The sequence below is a fragment of the Neodothiora populina genome (assembly GCF_041146345.1).
Source record: "Neodothiora populina strain CPC 39397 chromosome Unknown canker_contig_3, whole genome shotgun sequence".
NCBI lineage: Eukaryota > Fungi > Ascomycota > Dothideomycetes > Dothideales > Dothioraceae > Neodothiora > Neodothiora populina.
In genome coordinates this window covers 589,279-605,207 of record NW_027191417.1, presented here as the reverse complement: position 1 = coordinate 605,207, position 15,929 = coordinate 589,279, and the positions used below count along the sequence as shown (strand labels likewise).

The following is a 15,929-nucleotide window of genomic DNA, read 5'->3' as shown; positions in this document are numbered from 1 at the left end:
TGAGCGAGCGTGTCCCAGTTGCTCAAGTCTCGTCTTGTGATGTCTGCGGTGAAGACGGCGGATGCGCCGGGCGCAATGGAGAATTTGTCGAATTGACGCAGCGCGACGACGGGGTCGTTGGGCCCCCCGAGGGACACGTAGAGCTGAGGGACTTCCTCGCCTAGAACGTTGCCGGTGTTTGTGACTGTGGATGTCACGGTGAACAGAACGTCGTAGAGACGTGGGTTGCCGCCTGGTGCGCCGCCTGCTGGCAGGATGGGTTGAGCAGAGCTATCGTAGCCGCCGGCGGGGAATGTGTGGTTGATGCCGTATTCGGGATCTTGAGATGCACCAGCGAGAGTGCTGGCGTTCAAATAAGGGTAGATATAGAAGGGCACCTGATGGAAGCCGGCGGGAAATTCGTACTCGGAAAGGTCATCGCTAACACTTCCATAAGTGGGAGCCGGGCTTGTGAGACCGCTTGCTGGGGTGTATGGAGGTGCTGCCGTGTTGGCGGTCACCTGCAAGTTAGAGTAGCTGAAGTTTGTGTAGGAGAGACCGTAGCCAAACTCGTAGATCGGGTTCACATTGAGGCGATCGAACACCTTGTAGTCGATGAAGACGCCATTGGTAAAGTCGTCTTGAGGAGGGGCTAAACCATTGTTGGGCGTGTAGAGGACGTCGCTTCCATATTCGCCTCTGTATCTGCCGAAAGTAAAAGGCAACTTGCCAGATGGGCTGACGCGTCCATACAAGATATCGGCAATGGCGTTGCCACTCTCTTGTCCGGGAATACCTGCCCAGAGGATTGCAGTGACATTTGGGTTATCATACCATGCATCGACGAGCACCGGACCGACCGTGTGCATCACGACGATGACATTGCTGCACAGTGCAGTGACGTTCTCGATGAGCTTGTCTCCATTCTGCCACAGTGTAAGATTGTTCCTGTCACCCTCGTTGCCATCCACAATAATGTACCCTTCACCAGCGTCTGCGTTGACAAAGACAATGGCAACACCCTCGACATCTTCCACGCGCTGAGCAAGTGTATCAATCTGGCTGTATGCCCAATTGTCGAGAACGTTCTCAATGGATCCGCCGTTCGAGCGGATTTCGTTTTGTATGGCGGTGAGCGGAGTGACAAGGTAAGGGAAGTTGGCAGTGCCTGAACCCCAACCCATTGCAAGGGTACCGTTATCTGCAAAACGTCAGAGCTGTGCTGTCAACCCGGTTTTTCATTCAAACTCACCACAGCCACGATCGGCGCATCCATTAGGGCCAAGCACATTGTCACCGGCATCTTCACCAAAGACTCCTGTCAATTTTTCTTTGCCGGACAGGGGAAGTGCACCGCTGTTCTTGAGTAGAACTGTTCCCTTGGCAGCTACCTCTCTGATACCAGCTGCGTGATCCTCTTGAGCATTGACATGGTAGTTCACTACCGTCCAGTCTTCTTCAGCGTAAAAGTGCTGGTAGCCATAGGTGTTGATTGTCCAAGAAGAAAAGGTTGGGGCGTTCTCAACTTGGTTGTTCTCACGGTCGACGTAGTACCAGGCGGCGACGATACGAACACACATGTCGTCCAGTCTAGAGAAGGTCAGCTCCCGAACTCTCTTTTTCGCTACCAGAACCGTCTCGGGATACTCACCTCCACTGAGGAACCGTGCCGTTCAACACTGCAATAGTCAGGTTCGATCCCTGATATAAACCTCGATTAGTAAATGCATGAATGCGAGACATTATCATACTAACCCAGAAGGACGTGCCGCTGTCGAATGCGGCATCACCAGGCATGGTCATATCAAGACCTGCTAGAGCCGAGCTGACACCAGAGTGCTGAGCTGCCCAATCACTCATGACAAATCCTTGGAAGCCAAGTTCTGATTTGAGAAGTTTGTTGAGTACCTCCGAATTCTGGCAAGCATAGCTGTTGTTGATCTGGTTGTAACTGCACATCACCTGATCTTGATGAGTATTGTTGTCCAGAACGCGTCGAGAATAGCTACTTACTGAAGCGGTGCCTGCTCTTACTGCATCGGCGAATGGCCAGAGGTATAGCTCATGCATGGTTACATCGTCAATGTTTGAGCTAATGGCGTCGCTCAAATTAGAACCTGAAGTGGTCAGCAACGGCCTTGATCGATAGAACGTCCAAGAATCACAAACCTCCTTGGCGGTAGTGTTCTTGCTCATTCAGAATGTAGTGCTTGGTACAAGCCATGACACCAGCATCTTGAATACCCTTGATGGTCTCGGCGACCGCGATGCCAGACAAGACTGGGTCAGGACTGAAGCCTACATGTCATCTCGTTAGTACCGAGAATCAGCAATGGAAGCCAGAAAAGACCAACCTTCCCAGTTTCTTCCACCTTCTGGATGTCTGCCCAATGGGCCGACTACAGGTCCCAGTTGAACATCAACACCCTTCAACTTGTGTTCAGTGCCCATGTCGTGGCCACGTTCGTAGAAAAGCTTGCGGTCCCATGTTGCAGCGATTGTCACGCCGGCAGAAAAGCCAGACACGAAATCGGCTATTACTCGTCAGTCAATGGCTCTGTTTACGCTGCAGCCTTCAAAGTGAAACTTACTGTCTCGAACGCCGAGTGGAGAGTCCTGCATGCACAAAGACTTGAAGCCGAGACGCGGAATCTCGCCATTGTTGCCGACACACTTCTCGCCTTCCCAGCTATTCATAGATCAGTGAATGACGCTGCAACATCTTCAATGGTTCGTACCCAACACCTGTCTTAGTGTTAGTAAATGGTCTTGTTCTGGTGCTTCGATGATAAGCACTTACCAGTGGTGAGATTGACCTTCTCGGTCAGAGTCAATCCAGCGACGAATGTCTTTGCCTTTGCATATGCTGCCGCCCAGTCTCCCGTACCCTCGCCCCAGGGTGAGGGGTAGAATGGGGGCGATGTTTGGTTGAATTGAGCGCCGGCAACCGCATACGCGACAGTGGCATTGGGATAAGTTGTTTCCGGGAACTGCAATGTCTCGTTAGTGGACCACACTCTTTGTACGACATAGAAGACATATGCAATGACGTACAGGGGATCCTGGAGGGCTTACTTGGGCCTGCGTGAATGCAGCAGCTCTAAGCAGGAGAGCTAGACTGCGAATTGAACTCATATCTCCCAATAGCTATATTTTCGGAGGACTTCAAGCTGGAGGAAGAAATCGCGCGTAGCTACACAATCGGGAAGGTTGCGGTATAACTCTCAATTTATAGGTGCTCGGTTTGGCTCCACAACTTTTTTTTTGTAACCTACCTCACTTCACTTTCCCCAGCGGACGATTTATCCGCCTTGCTGCGCGGGGTAATCATGGTCCTTCCCATCACACAAAGTCAGATGGTACAAACGCACCGGCAGGATGAGCTCATCCGTCCTTCGTCTCCGCATGCAGCGAGGCAGGCTGCATGCCTATCATCATCCATCGCCCTGGATGAGGGCCCGGGTACGAGACAAGGCAGCTCTCATCAGTCAGATCGTCGAGGTATCATCGACGTCGGGGCGGGGGAGCAATGCTCGGTGTATGCAGGGCATCCACAAGCCAGGCACAGTGCCGTGCTTGTACACTTTTTTTTTATATGAACTCAAACTGCCAAGATGCTCGCTACATGTAAGATCCACAGTGGTTCTCTTAGGCGGATCTGCACTCCATGGGGATACGACTAACCGATGCGGGGGGGGGCTTCTCCAGCGTTTCTCCTCCGCTCAATGGTACGGAGGTATACATCACGGTATTTTAGTCCATTGCATTGCTTTTGTCTTTGTCGTATGTGCGATCCTCAGTAATTCCATTGAACGACCTGTTACAATCAATCGAGACGGTGCCGATGCAGTCGCCACCCATGTCAAGAGGCAAAACATTTCGTACAGCCCCTTAAGAATGCATCTATGTTCGTTCGACCCATGCAACTGCTCGGCGCTGTTCATGGTAGAAATTAAAGCTGGGGGAGGCTTATTCCGATGCGCGCCTTAGCGCAATCCCTCCATCCATAGTCTGTGCGTGTGCAGTTTAATCCAACCTTATCACCGACACTCCCGTCATCAAAGGACAGTGATCCGAGGCAATTCTGTCTGTAATTGCGCGGACTGCGGAAATGCTCATTGGGCTCATAAACTACTCAGATGGTCACGAGGGCCTTTGCTCGCTTGGATTCCAAGTCAGTATATGACATATCCCTGACGCCATTCTGTCATGCCTCCGCGCAAATTGCATATAGGTAGTCGTGGCGTCGTTTGTCCTGGCGGTCAGGACAGCCATAGTCGCGTCGCAAGAATGCTTACCTTGGTCTTGCTCCTCTACTGTCACCCACTGTGCAAAAAGACAAAACCTTAGTAGTCAACCGTTCTCTTGTTTGCGCTTGTATGATCGCGTGAGTACTCCACTTAGTGCCAGTCTGCTTGTCGAGTCCAGGACTCGACTCTTCCGAATAGATCGTCATTCTTGCAATTCGATTGTCCCAATTTTGACTAGTGGTGGTTTTGGTGTCCTCCCAGAATGGTCGATATCTAGCGGACCACGAAACGTCTAGTGCTGCAGACTTGGCTCGAGACCTCCGGCTTCAAGAACATCAAGACTTCTCACGATAACCCGAAACATGAATTGCGGCGTTTGATATTGGTAATACCATAGCTTTGCCAAGTACAGAGAATCCGACCATATGGATACGCGCAGCATCGAGACGACACCTGATGCGACCAACGGCAACTTTGGGATTTGCTAACGAGCAGAGCAAGTGTTCGTAAGAAGCGGATGCAACGTTCGTAGACTCCCCGCGGGGCGCCACTACGAGCAAAAGAACAGCTATAGGGTACAGGGTACATGGAACAGTAAGGTACAGTAGATGAGGCGCAAGCTGTGTGGGCCGTTCCGTCACAGATTGCCTTTTGAGAGGAAACGACAGAACAAGCAGCCAACGTCGCAGTGAAACAACGCCACACCTTCCTAGGTGGATCGAATACAAGCTGTATCTGTGGAGCAGTGAGGTACCTCACTTCTCGATATCACGTTATACTTGTACTGTACTTGGGAAAGAAGTCTTGGTGGGGTAAAGCAGCTTAGGATAGGACGGGGCCCAATGAATGCGATGCGGGGCTCTTCTCTCGTCAACACATACCCCGACTAAGCGAGTACAAGGTAAGGTAGTTTTCAATGAGGAGCTTCACCCTTACGTTATTTGACGTTGTTCACATCGAACAACGCGACCAGATCTGTCTTTACACCTATCACGCGTGTCAATTCGTGACCCTTTGCGATTCATCCTGTTCACATTGCAGAACTATAAACGTCGACCGCCGATTTCGAGCATCCAACTCGGATAAGGGCTGCACGTGCTCTCATGTAGTATGTTATCCTTGCATGACTACCAGGAGAAAGGGGCTTATTTGTCATTGTGTGCAACTTTTTAGATATTCTTTACAAGAAAGTCCCATGACTCATCTACCGCAGCTAGCTTTTGATCTTGATGAGTTGTCAGATGCCATCGTTCTGGTCGCATTGGTGGACCAGAGGTCGGGCGTTTCATCACATCTGTTCCGTCTTGGCCGGTGATTGAACCCTGCAAGATACGGGCTTCGCTTGCAGCTAGATATGCAGCACAGAGTGGAATCAGAGAATGGAGAGGACTACCAGTACGTCTTGCCTTAGTCTACCTACTCATCATTTCCCGGTACTTGGCAACGATGCATCATTTGACATTTGTTTCATTTCGTGGTCCCTTTACTGATCGTAGCTGGAGTAGTTTATGGGGATTTCACCATGAGTGAATGATCTACGCCGATGCCGCAAGGTCCTTTTTCATGGTGGCTTGCATCTCCGTGAAGTAGTCTGGAGCTTCCCGGAGACCTCCTCTCTCAAAGCTCTTCATGGGCACGAGTCCGTACTTCTCGAACATGGCCTTGTCCTCGTCCCAGCCGTTGCATTCGGTGGTCAGCATCTTCTCACCAGTGAAGATGGCGTTTGCGCCGGCGGAAAAGCAGAGGATCTGCTCTGCCTCGCTCATTGTAGTTCTACCAGCAGCGATTCTGATGATTGTTGCAGGCATGACGACACGTGCCGTGGCGATGGTACGCAGGATGGCGTCGAAGCTGATGCGCTTACGCGTGGGATCATCTCCGAGGGGCGTTCCCTTGATGGGTACCAAAGCGTTGACAGGGAAGGATTCGGGATGAGATGGCATGGTGCCGACGGTGTGAATGAGACCCACGTGGTCTTCTGGCTTTTCGCCGAGTCCAAGAATACCACCAGAGCATACATTGATGCCAGCGTTGCGAACGTTGGACAAAGTCTGCAAGCGCTCGTCGTAGGTACGGGTGGTGATGACCGAAGGGTAGTGCTCGCGGGAAGTGTCGATGTTATGGTTGTACGCGGTCAAGCCAGCGCTGGCAAGTTCCTCGGCTTGGGCTTGGTCGATCATTCCCAGGGTCACACAGACTTCCATCTCCATGGCGCGTACGCCCTCGACCATGGCTTTGACGTTCTTCAGGCCTGACTTCCTGCCTCGCATATCGCGCCAAGCGGCTCCCATACAGAAGCGCGTGCTGCCGTTGTTCTTTGCTATCCTGGCAGCTTCGAGGACCGAGTCGACGGAAGACATCTTCGTAGCCTTGAGACCTAGATATCCGGTAAGAGACAAGCATGCGGTTGGGCAGGCGACATTGAGTGTATACCAGTGTTGTGCCGAGACGACTGGGAGCAGTAAGAACAATCCTCAGAGCAACCTCCAGTCTTGATGTTCATAAGGGTACACATCTGTACGGCAGATGGAGAGTGAAATCGTCGATGCAAGACGCCCTGACAGTAGCAACGGGTCAGTCTTGGATCAAGCCGCCGTCGACATCAGTCAGACAAGCGTACAGATTGGTGTGCAAGCTCCATGAGCGGCGTGTTGTAGACTTCGCGGATCTCATCTCGCGTCCAATTGTGACGGGGAGCTGTGGCATTGAGAGCAGTATGTAGAACATTGGTTGAGCGGGACAGAGGGGTTGCCGACGCGGCCATTGCTAGCCGGTCATCGACAACGGTACTGAATGATCGCAGTGACGCATTGGTGAGCAGCGAGCGCACTGCATGTTTGGACGACATGTTCGCTGGTTGAGGGATTGATGTCGGGACAGAAGCAAGAACATAAACGAGTCCAGAGTGATCAATGAAATATTCTGCTGACCACGGACGGACGCTATGGAGCAGCAGTGCGGGGGTTGAGTCAGCCACCGAGATGGACTAAACCGACGTCTTGCGTTGAGCTTCGGCAAATTCGACAATGCTCCGAAATCGCGCCTTTGATAACATCATGCTCCCAGATCACCTAGCCCAATCCGATTGATATACAGTAGATCTGTAGCTTTGGTGACAGGTGCACTGTTTTCTGAGCTGGCAAGACAATGGGGAAACACTTGCCGAAAGCTCACCAATGGAAGAGAAATGGTGAATTCATTATGGATACAACATGTTGGGATGGGCTGTACATAAGCAACGTAGTACAGCATTTCATGGTCCATTGCTTGTGAACTCAGACTTTTTGCTCTTCACACGGTACAATAGAACATGGCCTCAACTGAATGCGAGTGTCACAACTCTCACCTTAGGCATAGTGTGGTCTGCAGATCTGGACTGACCAGGTGTGCGTGGAGAATCCCATTGATCCGATTGCGAGTCAATATAGACCGAGACTAACCCCGAAAGGCACCTAGCCACGTAAAGACTTGTCTGGCAGAGCAGAACTCGAACACTGTTGAGCTAGTTGACCATGACACCTTGCCGTCTCTCCGCCCTCGAAAAGAATTGAAACGTGAAACACATTCCACATCTCATCGAAATGTTCTAGAAGTTTAAAGCTTGACGAGACGCAGTGGCAGATGACGATCTTCTCTTATCTGATTGGATGATCTCGAAACTACCTCGGTACCCAAGAGTTGGCCGGCCAACGCCAGGCTGAAGGTCTCCTGGAGCAATCTCCAAGTCTCCATAGAATTACTGTAGTAGTACAATCACACTGTGTTCTGTCAGATCTCACGACCTGGCAGTAATTGCTCAATTGTGGCAGCATGACCATGTCTGGTCAATCTTTTGTCGCAATGCCTCTATCATAGCATGAGCGAGATCCCTACAAGGCAACCACACCCCCGCATTCCATTTGTAGCCGCGGAGTGAGCAGCACGAGCAGCTTGTCTTCCTTGCCGTACATGTAGCGAACCTATCCACGACGTTCCAAACATCTATCTACACCTATCCCCGAGATACAGTAGACCTGGTCCAGACGCTTTGCGATGGAGACCCCCTCCGCCACCCGGCATATGCCTTTTACCTTCGCCACTCCGCAGGAAGTGCAGAACGGAGACCACCGGGTGCTGCACAATAATGTCTTTCGACCGCCACTCACCCCAGCCAGCGCTTATCTTAGTTCAAACTTCGCTTCGAAGCGCAATCAGTTGCCCGTTACTCACAGAGAAGCAAGGACAGACTCAAGTACCAAGTTCAGATTGCCAAACGCGCATGGGACCGCTGCGGTACATGGACAGAGCATTGATGTCAAAATGGGAACAGCGGATGGCCCAAGTCCCGCACCTTTGGCTAACCCGACATACACGCTTGCGAATGGCTTCGACACTCCGACCCTTGCTGCTACTTCTTACTACGAGAAATATGAATCTTTGGATTTCAAGTTTCGCACTGACTGGGACGAAGGCGAGGCAGGGGCGGGATCCACATCTTTCCACCTCGATGCTTTGACTGGACCACTGGCGCGTGAGCGTAATGGGCACGCCAGGTTGAATGACAGTGCATACAACACTGAAGCACCAAACTCAAGCTGGGGAGGTTTCGTCTTGAATTTAGCGACGTCCATGGCAGGCAAAATCGTGAGCTTTTGTCGGGAAAGTGCTTTTCGTGGTTTCCACGCGGGGAAAGGCATAGGCTATGACTTTGCCAGCCCGACTGAATTGGATCTAGATCATGATTGGGACGGGTACTTTAGGTCTTCAACCCCCATACCCGGTCAGTTTCCACACGAGCGGAGATCTTCGCATAATCCTGACCGGGAGTGCACCTCGCAACCCAACAAACGACTACATACCGAGACTGCCGGTGACTGGGTTGTCGTTGAGAACAATCTGCATACTCGTGAAAGTAGTCCGAGATTGACCACGCGCAAGATATCGAACCCCCTGTTAGCCGCTCCTCGGCTGCCCACGTCACGAGCGAGCTGTAGACGTTCACTGATTCCCACGTCTCGACGCGCAGCTTCGTCAAACATCGCTTACACTGGTTCGCCATTTCATACTCAACTCAATTCCGATCATATGAATGTTTCTCCTATCTCATCACAGCACGCTCAAGACCGACGAGTTTCCAGTGCATCCGCTAGATCTCCTCTGATCACGAATCGCAAGGTCTTACATGATCAGTCTCCCCTGAGCTCACAAGCACAGAAAATCCTCGCCAAGAGGAACAGAGAGGATAAAGATACCGACAAAAGTATTCGCAAGATGAGCAGGCAGCTGCAGGATCTCATTAAGCAGGGACAAGCGGCATTAGGGACCAAGTTCGAGATCGAAGACGACCGATCGAACGGCATGCCTGAGGCTGGCGATTGTGATGACTGGGAAGATGCAGGAGCCGATTCTGTATCTAAATGGTAGAACCATTATCTACATCTGAAATACTCCAGGGGAGGGAAAAGTCGAAGCCTGACTCGGCAGTCAACCGACACAGGAGAGTGGTGACAGTGAGGGACGGGTCTTTTCATTTGTCATTAGGGAGCCCACGGCGCAACTTGATACCCTTCTTTCTTACGACGATACGCATTTCTGCTTTTCACTCCCTAGCATTTACATTTAAAGCCAGCTCTTTGTCGAATCCTTGCTATGTTGACGACAGGGACTCTGGTTTGGAATCTACCGCTCCCGAGTGCCTACCCTAGCGTCCGAACTACGTATACACGTGCCAGGTTGTGTTGCACAACTTCGCCTTCCGTCGACTTAGCCTGAAACCCAGGTCACCCTTCAAGGTCTAACCACTGTGCACTGGAATCGGCGGAAAGCCGCAACTTACCGAAGTGGCAAAACCCAAATCGACCCAATAATTCTTGCTCGCACAGCTATTTGTTTTGGTGAAATCCGATATCTACACAGGACAGGCATATGTTCGAGCCATCTACAAATGCGGCCTGCGTAGACAACCAAAAGCCAGCGTCAAAGTGCGGTTGGAACGCCCTGTATGCGTTGGCCAGTAGCTGTAGGCGTAAATTACACGATCCATGGGAGATCAGGTACTGTACAATAAAGTACCGATCCACTCGGCGGCTCCACTTGTCATATTCTTTGTATATCCACAAGTCCTTGATCTCCCTCTCCACAGTGGATCGCCCGTCTAGGCATCTACATATTAAGACACATAAAGAAATTTTCAACGACACGCTTCCCCGAAGCAGGCTGATGCATGCACGTTTAAGCGCTTGGTGTACTGCTGCGCACCCCTTCAATATGTAAACATAACACATGAACGACAAATGTTTGAGTAGACAAGCCAAGACGGAAAACAAATCTCCACTGACGTACAGAGTGTGACAATGATGATCCTAGGAGACCCATGCAGGGCGCTTGGGGACAGTTGCCAGCTGCAATTTGGGTGTAGTAAAAAGCCCGTAGACCGAAGACGTCCTTTACCCATGGCGTATTCATGCCCAGCCTCTAGATAATGCAACACTGACTTATTGTAAATTAGCTGAAAACTGGAAGCAATGAGTGGGTGGGGTGAACGGGCTGATAGGCGGTTGGATGGGTACGATTCTGGATCGCTGTCGCACTTGTCGAGGTCACGGAGAAACAAAATGAATCGGCCATTTCTTTCGGACCAGATCGAGTCCCCTTGTGCGACGGGAGGCTGTAGCGGAGTGGCGGGCGGTACCTTATCTACTATCATTTTTCGAAACAGACCATTGTGCATCCCGGTCACGCATGCAAATCCCACAAAGAGGCTCCAATCAAGTCCGCCACCATACACAGATCTCCATACAAGACCTGGTCTTTCGTCGACCACCTCGGTTGGGCCCAGACGCTGTATCACAGTATCTGTCAAAGGATGCTTGCAGGAGACTTGGGCGCAGTGGGATTCAATGCCCTAAATGTCCGCACATGGACAGACAGGGATGTCAGTGATTTCAATAATCATTCTTGTGCGATGCAGAACCGCCCGGCCTCTTAAACATGCAGCTCTGTCCCAACCGCCCGTTTCCCAGAGATTAGATCTGAATCATTGTGGCCTTAGCTACAGATCAGTAAAGTTCGGTCGGAGATGCATATACCGTAGCTGTTTGATGAAGGGACCCATAGGTACCTACAGTCGGGTTGTCACACGGGACAACCACACGTTCCATCGGTATGCTCATTAACAGAGAAGAGGAGTCCATTGACCCAACGTGTTGCATTGTGCATGTTACATGACATGGATTGGAGGATCGAGGGTAGCATCAAGACCGGTGTTTCTCAACTGAGGCAAGTTGAGTCAGTATAGGAGAGTGCACAGCGTGACCAGGAAGGAAGCGCTCAAAGCGCAAGTCTAATAGATGCCATTCTAGAAAGCGCCTCCAAGCACGTCACTATGCAGGGCGGCACACAAAGTTTCGGTGCGAAGAATGCATCAACAAAGAAAATGTTATTGTATCGGTCGCTTCACTTTCCTGTAAAGCCGGGGTGTGGATGTCTGCAGCGTTTCGAGTGCAGTAGAACCCACGCCCTTGGCACTGCAACAGCAACCCTAGCAGCATTGCGAAACCCTATCTGAAACGACGGGCCGAGCCAGACGTTTGTCCACTCCTTCCCAATTCCTCCATACCAGCAAACAACCAATCCAGCTCCTTGATAGACTCGCAATTTCAGTGTTGCCACATGTTGGCGCTCCACTCTACCTATTTGATCGGAAAAAAGTAGTGGGGCTCGCGGCCCCTGGAGCCGTTTACCGTTCACATGTCGGATCCTTGTAGGTGCAGTCTGTGAGTACTAAGGTATAACCGTTGGCTCTCTTCACTTAGTCCTCTTTTCTCTTTCTCTCTACCACACCTTCACATACAAATTCAAGGTCCTATCCTTTCCTTTGGCGTTGACGCCTGTCCATTCCTTACACCATCTTTTCTCAGTCATTCCTTCATACACTCTTTTCTTCATAAACCCCCTTACCGTTCCGGGAACGGTAAGATTAACACTTCACACTCTTTCACAATCACTACACCCGACAGACTTTGACGGCGCTTGCGCTCTTTGTTGCCTAGAATACAAAAACGAAAAATCGTAGAGACTACTTCTAGCTTACCTCAACATGTTTCCCAAAGTCTTTGGCGCCTTGCTGCTTGCAGCAGTTGGTGCTCAAATCGCTGCTGCTGGCGAGGTTGTGGCTCACTTCATGTTGGACAATTCCTATGCCTACACCAAGAGCCAATGGAAGACAGATATGGCTGCTGCGCAGCAAGTTGGTATCGATGGCTTTGCCCTCAACTGGATCCCGCCTGACTGCAACCATCCAAGCCGTGGCTGGCAATTGGACCGTATCGACGATGCTTATGACGCTGCTGAAAGCATGGGATTCAAGCTCATGTTCTCCTTTGACATGAGCTACTCTGAGTGCAACATTTACTGGAACACTACATTCATGTCGAGCATGATCACTAAGTACTCTGGAAGCTCGGCAGCTATGCGCTGGAACACGAATGTCCTCGTGTCCACCTATGGTGGCGACCAGGTTGATGAGTATGGCAACGACTTCTTCCAGAAATTGAAGGACACTGTCAAGGGTTCCGGCGTCGCCATCAGTCTCAGCCCTGCCTTGACTTCTTACTCCGAGGGAGCACAGAATCACGCAGACACAGCTGCTTCGAACCTGATCAAGAATTACCCATCCATTGACGGCTTCTTTAACTGTAAGTTCGAGCACATGTCACAATCTTACCACAACTTTGCTAACCTTCTCTCAGGGCAAGCTTGGCCTCTGGAAAACGACAATCTCACTGTGAGTGCTGACGAGGCTTTCAAGTCTGCATTAAACAATGCAGGCAAGACTGGACCATACATCATGGCTATCTCTCCGTGGCAATTCAAGGACCTCAATGATGGTGTTGCCGCCAACTCCTGGGTTTCTTACTCCGACACATTGTTCACACAGCGTCTCCACGCCGTCGCCAATGCTGCCTTCTCGCCAGATATCATTGAGATCCTGACATGGAACGACTTCTGCGAGTCTCACTATCTCCGAGACATCCCAAGCTTCACGGATGTGTCCGCCACGGATTATGTTACCTACTCCAACGGCATGGACAATTATGTCAAGGACATGAACCACGCCCCGTGGCGCATCATTGCCAAGTACTACATCTCGTGGTGGAAGAACGGCAAGGCCCCAGCCATTGCTATGGATCAGGTTGTGTTCTGGTACCGCATGTAAGCAGCTTCCTGGACTTGCTCATGACTCGAACAATGCTGACAGTTTCACTAGTCACCCAAAGGATGTGGTTTGCGCCGGCGGTGCTTCAACCGGAAGCGTCAGAAACTACGAGTACCCTGTCGATGCCGTTTTCGCCTGGGCTCTCGTTAAGGAACCTTCGACCATCACGGTCAGTGTTGGTGACAACGCTGGCTTCACCTTCTACGCAGACGGCAGTGGTCCCCAGACCACCATGGTGCCCTTCCCAGATGACCTTGGCAATGGTGTCTCTCCTTATGTCGGCATTGGCAGGAACGGTTCCACGATTCACGAAGCTCATGGCAGTGTCTTGATCACCAAGGACTGCGCATGGCAAAACTTCAACCCGGTTGTCAACCTCGCCGGAGAAGGCATCAACAGGTGATCCCTGTTGCCCGATTCCTGACAGCCAATCCTTTTCAAAAACCCACCCATTCTCGTTCCTGCAGGACAGGCCCCCCTTATGGATGGAGTTGCGAGCCTTTTCGCATACTTCTCCATGCTGACGAACATGGCCTCTGACGAACACGACAAGATACGCTTCTCTTCTCTTCTATAGGTTAAGTTTTTATAGAACCAATTTGACCGCGCGGCTTCGCTGCTTTACTTTTACTACTACTCTACCTTTTGCTCCTTTGGTTAATTTGTGCCTGTGTGCTGTCGACGCTTAGTTAAATATAGAAGTGTGACCATGCTTTTTTATACTAAATCTACTTGATTCACATGGGTCATAATGTAGCCTCACATACAATTCACTTCCATCACTGATGACTGAGTGGAGTCTGTACTTGTATCCGTAAACGCGAAGAATAAGAGCTGGTGCCTTGTGCGGCATAGCATTGTGTAAGTAGATCTAGTGGGTGTCTATATCCTCTCTCCCTCGAGGATGCTCTTAGCCTCTTCACTCTTCCACCACGACACACCATCTTTGCCGGGATACTCGAACTTGTCCATGCTCTCGGGCTTCATCTCAACACTGTACCCAGGGTCTGTGGGAGTGGTGTAGTATCCGTCCTTGATGACACTCGGGTGGAAGAAGTGTTCGTGAAGATGATCGACGTACTCGAGCACGCTGAGCTTACCACTGACAACGACATAATCGATGGTGCTGAGATGCTGAGTGTATTCAGGCAGACCGACGCCTCCAGAGTGCGGCACGATGGGCACGCCGAACTTCTTCGCCATAAGCAGCACGGCGAGCACCTCGTTCACTCCTCCCATGCGGCAGGCGTCGATCTGGCAGATGTCGATGGCGCCCTGTTGCAGGAGCTGCTTGAAGATGACGCGGTTCTGGCACATCTCGCCTGTGGCGACGCCGATTCCGTAGGGCTTCAGGGCTTCGCGCACGGCTTTGTGGCCGAAGACGTCGTCGGGTGATGTGGGCTCTTCGATGAACCATGGCTTGAATTCCGCGAGTTGCTTCATGTAGTCGATGGCTTCTGGTACAGACCAGACCTTGATTGGTGTGTGGTTAGTACGGATGTGTTCTAGGGAGGGAAAGGTTCTCGTCGCTTACCTGGTTGGCATCAACCATGAGATAGTTGCCTTTGTCGTAGCCAATGACGCTTCTCGCAATGGCTAATCTCGTCTTGTCTTCCTCGACACTTGTGCCGACCTTCAGCTTGAAGTGCCTGTAGCCCTTGGCAAGAGTTTCCTCAAGCAGTCCCTTCATCTTCTCCTGACCGTAGCCTAGCCATCCAGCACTGGTGGTGTAGGCAGGCACAGCTCGGTTGGCCTGAGCATGCTTGATCCTCTCAGCCTTACCAGGCTCCTCCTTCTTCAACAACTCAATGGCTTCCTCCTTTGTGATGGCATCGGTGATGTACCGGAAGTCAATGCAGGACACAAACTCCTCGGGCGACATCTCGCACACAATCTGCCATACGGGCTTGTTGAGCGTCTTCGCCCACAGATCCCAGATGGCGTTCACGACAGCTCCGAGAGCAAGGTGAATCACGCCTTTCTCGGGTCCGATCCATCGTAGTTGACTGTCGGAAACGAGGTATCTCCACGTCTTTCCCCAGTCTGCTACAAGGCTTTCTAGGGTCTTGCCCTCCACGCGAGAAGCGAGCAACGAGATCGCTGCGCAGACAATCTCGTTGCCGCGACCGATGGTGAATGTCTACGCCAGTTTAGCAAAAGAAATGAATGTTTCATGATTTGGAGTCGAGACTTACCATGCCATGGCCAGAGTGTTCAGTATCAGTGCTGAGAATGCAGTAAGCGGCCGAGTAGTCACCAGCAGCATTCATGGCATCAGAGCCAGTTTTGTCCAGAGACGTCTATCAGAACAATGTAAGCAGACGAACACACACAGTAAACATGGAGAGTAAGTCATGGCCGCACTTACAGGAAAGCGAACATCTCTGGTCGTGAATTTCGTAATAGTCACCATCTTTGCGATCACTGTATAGGAGAGAAGAAAGCTATAGATTCAAAAAATCAATTAAGAGCAAGAAGAATAAGTATCGCGAACCACGAAGGGG

General features: G+C 51.1%; 3 protein-coding genes across 3 annotated transcripts; 1 reads left to right on the top strand and 2 right to left on the bottom strand.

Moving 5' to 3' along the window:
- Positions 1–5,764: 5,764 nt before the first annotated feature.
- Positions 5,765–7,077, bottom strand: AAFC00_004609 (uncharacterized protein; the record flags this gene model as incomplete). Its single annotated transcript, XM_069344278.1, has 3 exons — positions 5,765–6,606; positions 6,663–6,786; positions 6,850–7,077. The coding sequence occupies 3 exons, from the start codon at positions 7,075–7,077 to the stop codon at positions 5,765–5,767; spliced, it is 1,194 nt and encodes a 397-aa protein (XP_069196697.1).
- A 5,229-nt stretch (positions 7,078–12,306) lies between these two features.
- AAFC00_004608 (uncharacterized protein) lies at positions 12,307–13,828 on the top strand (the record flags this gene model as incomplete). The annotated part of the gene is made up of 3 exons (XM_069344277.1): positions 12,307–12,904; positions 12,959–13,421; positions 13,477–13,828. 3 exons carry the CDS (start codon positions 12,307–12,309, stop codon positions 13,826–13,828), a joined length of 1,413 nt encoding a protein of 470 aa, XP_069196696.1.
- Positions 13,829–14,307: 479 nt separating this feature from the next.
- On the bottom strand, positions 14,308–15,838 carry AAFC00_004607 (uncharacterized protein; the record flags this gene model as incomplete). The annotated part of the gene is made up of 4 exons (XM_069344276.1): positions 14,308–14,898; positions 14,960–15,565; positions 15,621–15,725; positions 15,794–15,838. The coding sequence occupies 4 exons, from the start codon at positions 15,836–15,838 to the stop codon at positions 14,308–14,310; spliced, it is 1,347 nt and encodes a 448-aa protein (XP_069196695.1).
- Between the last annotated feature and the right edge of the window lie 91 nt (positions 15,839–15,929).